Source organism: Nyctereutes procyonoides, unplaced genomic scaffold (genome assembly GCF_905146905.1).
Source record: "Nyctereutes procyonoides isolate TBG_1078 unplaced genomic scaffold, NYPRO_anot_genome, whole genome shotgun sequence".
Classification (NCBI taxonomy): Eukaryota; Metazoa; Chordata; class Mammalia; order Carnivora; family Canidae; genus Nyctereutes; species Nyctereutes procyonoides.
The window spans coordinates 82,821,793-82,835,105 of record NW_026575125.1 but is presented as its reverse complement, the minus strand read 5'-3'; the positions used below and the strand labels follow the sequence as shown (position 1 = coordinate 82,835,105).

General features: G+C 36.2%; 1 protein-coding gene across 1 annotated transcript; it reads right to left on the bottom strand.

Annotated features, from left to right (window-relative positions):
• Nucleotides 1-152: 152 nt before the first annotated feature.
• On the bottom strand, nucleotides 153-679 carry LOC129518532 (ubiquitin-40S ribosomal protein S27a-like). Its single transcript, XM_055338682.1, has one exon. It carries the CDS (start codon nucleotides 677-679, stop codon nucleotides 209-211), a length of 471 nt encoding a protein of 156 aa, XP_055194657.1. The 3' UTR covers nucleotides 153-208.
• Between the last annotated feature and the right edge of the window lie 12,634 nt (nucleotides 680-13,313).

Below are 13,313 nucleotides of genomic sequence, written 5' to 3'. Positions count from 1 at the left end.
GGTGTTATGCTATATGTTGGCAAATTGAACTCCAATAAAAAAATTAAAAAAAAGATTGAGCAGAGGATGATTTCCTCCAGGAAGCCTTTCTCTCGCCCTTGTAAGTTACGTTCACTATGTAAAATACTACTCTTTGTCTACCTCAGCCATAATTCTTTTTTTTTTAAATGTTATCAGTTCACTTCTTTTATTATCAATCCATATACAATTACTTGTCTTCTGGTTTGTTGAAGCAATAGGTCAGACAGCATTTGCCACAATAATGTCTGTCAAAGTGGCTAGCCGTAAAAACTCCAGCACCACATTCATCTGAAGGGCACTCTCGACGAAGGCGACTGATTTTGCCATTCTCGTCCACCTTGTAGTATTTCAGGACGGCCAGCTTAACCTTCTTTCTCTTATGCTTATTCTTCCTGGGAGTGGTGTAAGACTTCTTCTTCCTTTTCTTAGCACCACCACGAAGTCTCAACACAAGATGAGGAGTGGACTCCTTTTGAATGTTGTAGTCAGACAAAGTACGGCCATCCTCCAGTTGCTTGCCAGCAAATATCAGTCTCTGCTGATCAGGAGGGATTCCTTCCTTATCCTGAATGTTGGCCTTTACATTTTCTATTGTATCCAAGGGCTCAACCTCGAGAGTGATGGTCTTCCCCGTAAGGGTCTTCATGAAAATCTGCATCTTGGCCTCAGCCATAATTCTTGATGTTTAAACTACCTAAATACTTTTTACTTCATCTGCACTGTAAAAATCCTAAAAGGTAGAGAGCATGTCTACCTCATCTCTGAATTCCCAGGATTCAGTGCTATCCCTGGAACTTAGAAGATCCTCAATAAATGTTTATTGAACTAAAAAGAGTTAAATTATTAGGGACCATCCTAGGCCCTGGGGGGATTAGAGATAATTAAAACATAATTCCTTTTCTGTTCTAATAATAGAATTTTGTTTTGTTCATTGGCTGACCAATGGTTTGTGGACTTTTAAAATTATGAAACCATGGAATCCATTCTTTTTATCTTATCGACAAGAGACAGGTTCAAACAGATTGTGATTTTTCCCGGTATTGTAATAGCAGAGTAAAGGGTTAAACCCAACGTTCCAGATGCCTGGTAAGTGCTCTCCTATACTATGCTGAGTTATCCTTTAATGATGAGCCTACAGCAGTGACTTATGCATTATGATATAAGGCAATAAGAGCAATATAACTTTTAAAGGAAGATAAATCAGAAATGCTTCTTATGCGTTTCAAACACAGCACAGCATAGAATCTTTGAGCCACCTAACTTGTGTTTAGATTTCTTTAATTTTTCATCAGTCATGAAAGGTTTGTATATATCTTTTCCTTATTATTGTAAATATTTTATCAAAGCTGAGAAGTCACATGTTATAAAACATTTGTTTTTAATCTCTTTGTGGATCCACTGTGTTTTTGAAAAGTTGCCAAAATTTGACTCTCCCTTTCTTTTTGCCCCTCTAAAATGTTTTTGATACAATTGTCTTTTAGAGATACCAAAATAACTATTTTGTGGCTACACTAATCAAATCTTGGATTAAAATTATACTATAATGAGCCAATTTTCAGAGCACTATAAAGAAAATTGTTTAATTTTAAAGGGTAGAATTCGCCACCCCCAAAAATGCACTTTGACTTGAGAATTATTTCAAGTTATTGTAATTGAAATCAATTATTTCAAGTTGATGGCAATTGAGAAGAAGCTGACAGCAGAGAAAAAAAAATGGAATAACCATTGCTAAAAGTTATTTAAAATGGAGCCTGGAGGACATTGAGATGGGGGCTTATGCACATCTTCTGTCTCAAATTCTTAGAATTTTTGCTGAACTCAGCTAAAAGCCGAGGCATCTGCTATTTGTTAAAATGGACTTACTGGGACTTTCTGCCTAACACTAGCCTTAGCCACCAATCACACACAGATTAGTGTAATTGTAGAGAAACCAGCACCAATCACCTTTTCTTCAAAACAACTTATGTAAATCCCCTGTTTCCTCTTTAAAAAGTCTAACCTCTTTTGTCTCTCTGGAGCATGCTTTCAATTTCAGGCAAAGGTGCCTCCCACATTGCACTCCTAAAACCCCAAATAAACACACATTTTATTTTGCAGTTTTCTTTTTTGTTGATTGACAGAGCAAATACAAGAAAAACTCTCTGCCTTCCCCTTTATGCCTAAAAGTAGTTGTAAAGGTGTCTCTCTCCCCTGTGTACCAAGAAGGACTGAAATGAACCACCAGAGACAATTCTACACCTTTATAGGCCTGGAGTCAGCATTATAGGAATCTACATAACAAATTACTAACTAGCCCTTATGATCCATTAGTTCCCTCAGATCTTTACCTTCCCACAATTTGCCACTCAGGAAATACGTCTTTTACATTTGTCTTCTCACTTCTATAAAAATTGTTCTTTTAAATGGTATATAAACTCAAGTTCTAACCACCAAGTTACTTCTGACTACCCCCCATTGTGCTGTGCATGGTGCACATATTAATAAACTTTTGTTAGTTTTTCTCTTGTTAATCTGTTTTTTGCCAGTTTAATTTATGAGGCCTTAGGTAGAGAATCTAGAAGGGAAGAAGAACAAAAAAAGGTTTTTTTTCCTCTTCTACAGTTTAATAATCAATATTTTTATTTTAATGATGTTTTAAAAATTCAGACTAGACTGCCTAGTTTCTTCAAGGTCCTAGTGAGTAAAAGAAAGGACTTCATTTATCCAAGGGTGTGCAAGACAACTGATAAAATCAGGATTCAATTATATACAAAAAAAACATATGAAAGAAAATAAGCAGAAACAGTAAGTTCAAATAGATCAAAATCTTAGACTTCGTTTAAAAAATCATTATACAAGTGTAAAGTTGGGGCTTTAATGGACTGTAATGAATGAGAGTTGGCTGCACTACTTGAATTATCAGAGTCAGAGAAAAAAAAACTTAATTTTTATTGAATGCTCATAATGTGCCATGTACTGTGGTAGACATATTGCATGTCTGATCTCTTTTTATTAGGCTTAAATTGTAAGATTTTTACAAATCCTATCTGTACATGAAACTACTACTCATAAAAATTACACTAGAAATCATATTAAACTACAATATTACTGGAATAATTAAAATGAACCTTTGTGATTTTCACTTCACATTCCTTCCCAGGCTACAAAGACAAAGATCAAAAACCATGAAATGCTCTCTTTAAGTAAAATCCAATTGAGTGTGGAACAAGTCACCTAAATGAAGCATTTAATTCTATTATAGTGACTACAAGACTAAGTTATACATCTCATTACCACGTATTTTTAGAAGGAAAAGACATTTATGTGTTCCTGATTATATGGGTATATGCCTCCTCTGTGGATCAGTGATGTTAATTACCCCTTGTTGTATAAAATTATAATCAGCTTAACTACAAATGATATAGTACTTGATTAAAGGAGACTACTGAGTAAAACATAATTCCAGACATTGCTTAGAATCCATTGTATAAGAGGAGGCTAGTGTTTAGATGAGCCAAAGGTGTTAAGATTTGAATGGTTTTCAAGAACTCAAGTTTTCAAAAGGTCTAAATTGTATTATTTTGTCTTTATATAATTCTCTGTATCTAGTTACTGCTAACATAACAAAAACTATGGAATATAACATGTCATTGTTTATAAATATCAGAAACATGGATATATCAATAAGAAATTCTTTTTAAAAATATTTTTTGAGCACTTACTATGTCCAAGTCCTTCTGCTACACACAGGTGCACTAGACAGCTTAGAATTTAGTGAAAACACACAAACATTTATGCAAATATGTTTTTACAAATTGTGGTAAAATTCAGTAAAAAACAGAGCAATGCATAAGAAAATAACAGGAAGAGTGGGGGGTGGCGTGGAGACCTCCTTTAAATTCAATGGTCAGAGAAAGCTTCTCTGCAGAAGTGACATTTAAGCTGAGCCGTGAAAGATAAGGAGCCAACCAGGAGAAGATTGAGGGAATAACCTTCCCAGCAAAATGAATAGACTGTGGGCAGGTCATCAGGAAAGGAGTTTGCTTGTTTGAACAAAGAAATGAAAAAGGACAGTGTATGTAGAACATAATAAGCAAAGGAACCAGTGGCATGCAGTGAGATTAGAGAGTTCACCAAGCCCTACCAGTCATGGTGAGTATTTTTACTTTTGTTCCTCAAGAATTGAGTAAGTGGCAACCGTGCCACTGTATATAAGAGGATTTTTACCTGTCTTAAAAATTGTGATTTTTAGATTAGAACACGCATTCAATGCAACTATGAAGAATTTAGCTAAGCACTAAATGCATTGTTCGTAAAAATAACTCATCTTTAAACTAAAATTTTAATTTTACTAAATTGATATCTTGTACATAAAGATTTTTTAAGAAATAGCACAGTAAAATAGCACAGTCCTATCCCTCTCCATTCCTGATTCTCACTCTTGGAGAGCAATAACCTTAAACAATTTTAGCTGTTCCCTATAGTATTCAGTACCATGTTTTTATGTAATGTTGCTATTTCTTGACTTTTCAGCTTTTTAGATAATATATTAATTCTATATTCTGAAAGGTGGCAGGTTGGCTCTTATGCACCCATAAATGTATACTTCCCCTCCTCCCAAAATTTTTAGTGAAATCAGTATTCGGTGATTATGTTACTATGACTTTGTAAACATTATTCAGAGTTTAACCAAGTATTGAGTATGTTGTTGTATTTCCTTTCCTGTAAAATTTTTGTTTTGACAAATTAATTAAATTTTATTTGCTTAGGATTTTTTTATGCATCTATCACTTACTCATCCCCAAGTAGATTTTTCCAATAAATCTCCACATCTCTTTTCTGTGTGTTCAAATACATGAGGTTATCTATAACTTTAATTTTTTTAAATTAAAGATGTCGGGATCCCTGGGTGGTGCAGCGGTTTAGTGCCTGCCTTTGGCCCAGGGCGCGATCCTGGAGACCCAGGATCAAATCCCACGTCAGGCTCCTGGTGCATGGAGCCTGCTTCTCCCTCTGCCTATGTCTCTGCCTCTCTCTCTCATTCTGTGTGACTATCATAAATAAATAAATTAAAAAAAAATTAAAGATGTCAACGTGATGTGATGAGCATTGGGTATTATACTATATGTTGGCAAGTTGAATTTAAATAAATTAAAAAATAAAGATGTCTGTGATGGGGATTTTTGTCCTTCTGTTCCAATGTGAACTGGTTTAGTCTTTCTGAATAGCTCTCTTCCTGGGTTATCCCCACACCTTTATCCTGAAAATTGCCTTTGCTCTTCTCTTCTGTTGGATTACATTTTATGGATGTTATGTTTCCCTCACTTTTGCTTTAACTCTCTCATTTTGATGGACAGATATCCTCCAGTAATTTCTTGAGAAACATGATACATTTTTTGAGATCTTGAATGTCTGAGAACACCTTGTTCTAATCTTTCATGAGATTGTTAGATCAACTGATAAGAGTTCTAGCTTGACATATTATGTGTCCTATTGCTGCTATAGCAAATTATCCCAAACTCAATGGCTGAAAACGACACAAATTTATTCTCTTTGGATCAGAAATCTGAATTCAGTTTCAATGGGCTAAAATCAAGGTATTGGCAAGGCTGGTTCCTTTTAGAGTCTATAAGAGGAGAATATTTTTAGTTGCCTTTTCCAGTTTCTACAGGCTGCCTACATTCCTCGTTCCTCTATCTCAGAGCATATTACTCCAACCTCTGCTTCGGTTTCCACATCTCTTTTTCTTACTTTGATTTTCCTGACTCCTTCTTATAAAGACCTTTTTTATTATATTGGGCCCACCCAGAATCCAGGAGAATCTCTCCATCTTAAGATCCTTCACTTAATCACATCTGTAAAATTCCATTTACCATGTTTTACCATGTAAGGTAATATAGTTGCAGATCCAAGGATTCGGATAAGGACATCTTTGTGGGGAAGCATTATTTATGCTACCTCAGTTGGAAATTATTTTCCCTAAAAACTTATCTTCTTGATTCTGGGGGTACAGTTTAGAATTTTTCTTCCTAATATTATTTGTGGTCCTTTGTGTATGACCTGTTTTTTTCCCTCTAAAAGCTTTAAAATTTTCTCTTTAATCCATCTTCTGAAGTTCCACTATAATGTTCGTTACTGAGAACCATTTTCTCATTCACTGTTCTGGGTACTTGGTAGACCTTTTTAATCTGAATAACATATATTGTGGTGCTAAGAATTTTTCTTGTAATATTTCTTTAGTAATTATCTCCTGTATATTTTTCTGTCTTGTCTTTCTGAAACTTCTGTTGGTCTAATTTGACCCTCCACTACTGAATCCTTGAATTGTCTCAGCAGGGAGTCTGCTTCTCCCTCTGCCTCTCTCCCTGTTCATGCTCTGTCTCTCATATAAATAAAATCTATTTTAAAAAAAAAAAGGTTCACACCCCAGCCCTCAGCTATGCCTATTGTTTCCGAGACTAGAGCTTTTTTTTTTCTAGAAAAATGTCTTAATTACTCCAGAAAATAAAATTTGAATCTTTTCTTGGAATGGATGAGGGGCTTTGGGAATCTATTTTTTTTCTAATATATACTTTCTTTTTTTTTAAAAAAATATTTATTTATTCATGAGAGACAGAGAGAGAGAAAGAGGCAGAGACATAGACATATAGAGAAGCAGGCTCCGTGCAGGGAGCCTGATGGAGGACTCGATCCCAGGACCCCAGGATCACAGCCTGGGCCGAAGGCAGGTGCTCAACCGCTGAGCCATCCAGGCATACCTCTAATATATACTTTCAATTAATTATTAAGCCTCCTCTTTTTAAGCCCTCCCTTCATCCTGTACCTAGAGATATCCAGGAACTTTAAGCACTGAACACATTACCACCAGCATTAGATTTCAGCTTTCTCTGGTTTCTTAAATTAGCTTAGCACTCCTCTCATCTAATGCTTTCAAACTTCCACAATTTTGTTGACTTACATCTATCTGCTGTTATCTCCTCTCCTCTTTGTCCTTCTCCATATTTACCTTTAAAAAAGTCCTTTACTGTCATTTTAGTGGAGCTTCATGATGCCACAGAGATAAATGCATGTGTCTCATCTGCCTTGTTTAACTGAAAGTCTTACAGCACACTCTGTATTGACAAATAGGACACTTCAAAGTTAATAACATTTTTTTTAATTTTTATTTATTTATGATAGTCATCAGAGAGAGAGAGAGGCAGAGACATAGGCAGAGGGAGAAGCAGGCTCCATGCACCGGGAGCCCGACGTGGGATTTGATCCTGGGTCTCCAGGATTGCGCCCTGGGCCAAAGGCAGGCGCTAAACCGCTGCACCACCCAGGGTTCCCAAACTGCTGTGCCACCCAGGGTTCCCCAAAGTTAATAGCATTAAGGGTGAGAGATTAAGAGGCCCAGTTTGCAACAAAAAAGTGAAGAACAGTTTCAGAGAAACACGAAAGAAACATAAACCAAAAAAAGAATTATTTGAAATATATTGTTATATGAAATATATATATATATTAGAATTAGAATTGACTGTTAGAATATATATTCACTGCACCATTAAAAAGTAAGGTCTGTTGCTACAGAAAACTGAAAATACTAACTTTCAAATACTTAAAATTATAGATAATTTAAGATGATACATAAACATAAGATACATGGACTTGTCTAGGCAAATCAAAACCATGATGAGGTACCACCTCACACCAGCCAGAATGGCTAAAATTAACAACTCAGGAAACAACAGATGTTGGTAAGGATGCAGAGAAATGGGAACCCTCTTAACACTGTTAGTAAAAGTTAATAATAGAACTACCCTAGGACCCAGCTATTGCACTACTAGGTATTTATCCAAAGAATACAAAAATAGTTATTCGAAGGTCACTTGCACCCCAATGTTTATAGAAGCAATGTCTACAATAGCCAAAATATGGAAAGAGCCCAGATGTCCATTGACAGATAAATGGATAAAGAAGAAATTATATATATGAATTATATGTGAATATTATATGTATTATATATGAATATTATATATTAGTATGTATTATATATGAATATTACTCAGGTATCAAAAATAATGAAATCTTGCCATTTGCAATGACATGGATGGAACTAAAAGGTATTATGCTAAGTGAAATAAGTCAGTCAGAGAAAGAGAAATACCATATGATTTCACCCATATGTGGAATTTAAGAAACCAAACAGATGAACATAGGGGAAGGGAAGGGAAAATAAAATAACTACAGAGAGGGAGGCAAGCCATAAGAGACTCTTAACTATAGGAAACAAATAGGGTTGCTGGAGGGGAGGCAGGGTGGGGGATGGGGTAACTGGGTGATGGGAATTAAGGAGGGCATGTGATGTAATGAGCAGTGAGTGTTACATACCACTGATGAATCACTAACTCTACCCCTGAAACTAATACACTGTATGCTAACTAAATTGAATTTAAATTTAAAAACATTTTAAATTAATAATAATAAATTTTAAAAATGAAATAGGGACCCCTGGGTGGCTCAGTGATTGAGTGTCTGCCTTTGCATCAGGTCAAGTCCCACATCAGGCTCTCTGTGGGGAGCCTGCTTCTCCCTCTGCCTATGTCTCTTCCTCTCTCTCTGTGCCTCTCATGTATACATAAATAAAATATTTTTTAAAAATAAAATGGGAAAAAGATATATGGGCTTGTCTGGAATTTTTTTATACAGAATGCCTTTTTATAAAAAATTGCCATTAGACATTAATTGTCCTCACTGAGAAACTTTAAGAAGCATGCCATTTAGTGACTAGGAGTTTAATGTTGTGGATTTCATGAAATGGGTGATTTCAAGACAAAATTCCAAGAAAATTATTCAGGCATATCTTAAATATTTTTAAAAGTGTGTGCATGATCCTTCTTTATCCCAGCCTGTATGTAAATTTGGGAAAAGAGGTCATACTAAAGGCAAAGATGAGGGGTTGCACACAAAAATAATAATCACTAACATTTATTTACCTTTACTGAGTGCTTACTATGTACTGGTAACTATGGTAAACACTTTTTATGAATTGTCTTTTTTTAAAGATTTTATTTATTCATGAGTGACACACAGAGAGAGGCAGAGACAGGCAGAGGGAGAAGCAAACTCCCTGTGGTGAGCGTTATGCAGGACTTGATCCCAGGACCCCGGAATCATGACCTGAGCCAAAGGCAGATGCTCAACCATTGAGCTACCCAGGTGCCCATGAATTATCTTTTTTTTTAATTCTTTATTTGTTTGAGAAAGGGAGACCTTTCTCATGCTCAAGAGAGCATGAGTAGGGGGAGGAGGAGACTCCTCGCTGATGGGGAGCTCAGCACGGGGCTCGATCTCAGGACCCTGAGGTTATGACCTGAACCGAAGTCAGACACTGAACCACCTAAACCACCCAGCACTCCTCATGAATTATCTTATAGTAAATTGTTAGTGATTGTTTAACAAATGAATTAAAACAGTTACAAAGGAAGGACAAATCGGTAAGAAGGATAGGGGAAGAATGCCACCAAAGATTCCATAATGTTCTCATTTCTTGTCTTTCCCCATCCCTCTCCTTCTCAAGTATACTCTAGACTTACTTACATTCATAGCATAATTTTGCATACTATTCCTGCCTTTGGGGGTTCTTTATGTTAATATTAAATAGGTTATCTTAGATACTTGAATTTGAAAGGTAATGATTTAGAACTTCAAGCAGGAGTTCTGATTTAAATAGTTCACTGTTTTTTGCAAAACATACCATTAAATATTTTTAAAGAGAAGATATGAAATAAAATGAGAGAAGAAAGAGTAACCTGCCAAGGCATTGCTATAACTTTTAAATCTGTTTTTATAAGTAATACAGCTGATGTTTAAAAGTGATCAAATTTTTAGAAAACTTCTAGATAATAGGAACCTGTGATGATTTAATATACATTTAGTCAAACAAATTACCAAGAATGCATAGGTCTGGAATATGTATAAAATTGGTCTAGGATCAAAGGAAATAATCTAAAGAGAGGAAATGAGAATTTAAATAATTCTCCCTGGTCGCCTGGCTGGCTCAGTCAGTATAGCGCGTGACTCTTCTTCTCAGGATGGTTAGTTCAAGCCCCACATTGGGCATAGAGCTTACTTTTTAAAAAATTAATTCTCCCAAAGACTAATAAGTTATATTTGAGCCTGCAGATTATTTAAGATAGAAAATTTTGCCTTTTTAAGATTTTTAGAAAATATTTTATTTATTTATTCATGAGAGACACACACACACAGAGAGAGGCAGAGACACAGGCAGAGGGAGAAGCAGGCTCATATGCAGGGAGCCTGACGCGGGACTGGATCCCAGGACTCCAGGATCAGGGCCTGGGCTGAAGGCAGGTGCTAAACCGCTGAGCCACCCAGGGATCCCAAGATTTTATTTTTTATGGAATCTCTACACCCAATGCAGGGACTGAACCCACAACCCCAAGATCAAGAGTCACATGCTCCACTGACTGAGTCAGCCACTGAAAATTTTGCATTTTTTTATTGTAAAAGAACAAGATAGCTTTCTTTCCTTTTTACTTAATTGCTATGTACTGAGTACCTACTCCATGCAAGAAGTTGTGATGGGCATTATGGAATAGAGGATATAAGAATGTCTAAGATGCTATTTGTTTTATCAAGAAGGTCATAATTCAGTGTTCAAGATAAGACATGTGCAAAAAAATTTTTTTAAGATTTTATTTATTCATGAGAGACACACACAGAGAGAGTCAGAGACACAGGCAGAGGGAGAAGCAGGCTCCATGCAGGGAGCCCAACGTGGGACTCAAGCAGGGTCCCCAGGATCACACCCTGGGCCAAAGGCAGGCATCAAACCGCTGAGCCACCCGGGCTGCCCAGACATATGCAAAATTACTGCATATGGTGTTCTGTGACAAATGCCACTTGAATGACTCAAAATATTTTGATTTTTTGTTTTGCCAAATTGCAATATAAATGGAATTAATTATGTAGTGAACTCCAAATATATGTTTCCTTGTATATTATTTATAGCTTCTGACCTTTGACAATAGTTGTAAAACATCATTAAAACCGGTTCAGGGGCAGCCCAGGCTGTGAGAAAAGAATTTACTGGTTTTGAAGAGATACATATGTATGTGTTTCTTTTAATGGAATATATATTTTATTGTTTATTAGATTTCATTCACCCGAGTACATTAGGTATATATTTCATTAATTTTTACTATATGTCAGTACTATTTTTATCCTTGTTTTCCAGAAGAAGAAATGGGTTCAGAGAAACTAACTTGTCCAAAGTTACATAACTGGTAAATGATGAAGTCAGGAGTTGAACTCAAGTCTGTTTCACTAATAATCTGCACTCTAAACCATTTGTCTCTGCTCTCTCTTATGGCACATGCTAGTGGAGATATCTGAGATTTAGATGTTTTAGTCTGGAGTTCAAGAGAAAGAGGCTAGAGATACATATCTTGCAGTCATCAGCATGTCTATATCCTCAAATATGAGGAGACCTCAATAAGAAAGTACTAAAAAGTTTTTCTCATAGGGGCACCTGGGTGGCTCAGTTGGTGAAGGGTCTGCCTTTGGCTCAGGTCACGATCTCAGGGTCCTGGTACAGAGACCCACATTGGGCTCCTTGTTCAGCAAGGACTTGGCTTCTCCCTCTCCCTTTGTCCCTCCCCGTGGCCCACCCTCATGCTCTTGTGCTCTCTCTCTCTCTCTCAAATAAATAATTAAAATCTTTTCTTTTTTTAAAATTTTAATTATTTGTTCATGAGAGACAGAGAGAGAATGGCAGAGATATAGGCAGAGGAAGAAGCAGGCTCCCTGCAGGGAGAACCATGTTATACTTGATCCCAGGACCCCGGATCATGATCTGAGCCAAAGGCAGACGCTCAATCACTGAACTACCCAGGCACCCCCAAAAAAGTTTTTCTTGTCAACTGGATTATGAAAAATTTTAGGGATACAGATGAATGAGTCAAATATCTACTTATAGCACTTAATATTTCACTTCAGTAAAATAACTACAGCTACATTATAAAAATATGTTAATTTAGCTTTATTGATTTTTCTCCTCATATTCATGAAATAGCTTTAATTTTCCAGATGCATGTTCAACATTAGTGTCTGCCTCATTACTGGAGTCTATTCTTGTCATCTGTTTTCCAGAACTCAGTGTCCTCACTTCTGCATATGAATCTATTTGCATCATCTTACTATGAAGGAAATTTTATCCAAAGTCATAAATACCGATTCATGTAATATTGCATTTGCAGTTGTGATGTCATATTCTCAGGACTAATCACTACATTTGAATTAATATTTGTATTAAATTTGTATTGATATTTTATGTACATATAAATGTATACATTTGCTTGCTCATTTATTTTTAAACTAGCTTTGATGTAGGTTATTTCATATAAACATAGTAGAGTTAATTGTAACCTTTCAAGAGGGATAATAGATAGGGCTCCATTTAAAAAAATTCATAGATCACCATGAGGACTATATAAAGGCAGCAATGTATATACTTTTTTAAAAGAAACTTCTTGTATTTAACTGAGATGTGTTAAAAACCTACTATTTGGTAAGTGCCTCCATCTTTTTTAAACGATTTTTTATTTGTTTTTTAAGTAGATTCTGCCCCTAATGTGGAGACCAACATGGGGCTTGAACTCAACCATCCTGAGATCAAGACCCGAGCTAAGATTAAGAATCATATGCTTAATTGACTGAGCCACCCACTACCAACTGAACCATCCAAGCACACTGTCACTTCCATCTTTATAACAACACTAATATCATACCCACAGTGTTATTTCCTTCACTTCTTGTTTTTTAATTTTTTAAATATATTTTATTTATTTATTCATGAGAGAGAGAAAGAGAGAGGCAGAGACACAGGCAGAGGGAGAAGCAGTCTCCATGCAGGAAGCCCGATGTGGGACTCAATCCCGGGACTCTGGGATCATACCCTGAGCCAAAGGCAGACACTCAACCGCTGAGCCACCCAGGCACCGCTCCTCCACTTCTTTTGAGTCTCAGAGAACTATTTTATGAAGGAGAAATAACTGAAACACTATAGAGATATGATTTTAATCCAGGTCCAACAAGAAAGCCCATTTTCCTTTTTTACCTGCTCTCCTTTACTCAACACAAGTAATACATAGTTATGAGATGGTGGCTAATGACTATGAGGCAGTGTTCAGATAACTAGCCTCTGTGTAAAAATGGAATGAGTAACTGGTTTTACAGCACACCATTTTCATCGACTGTCATGCCTTCTATGGGATAGATGTCATATTTCAGTATATGGGAGATGACTTTTG

Coding starts and splice junctions, on each gene's coding strand:
- LOC129518532 (XM_055338682.1), bottom strand. CDS start 679: ATGCAGATTTTCATGAAGACCCTTACGGGGAAGACCATCACTCTCGAG.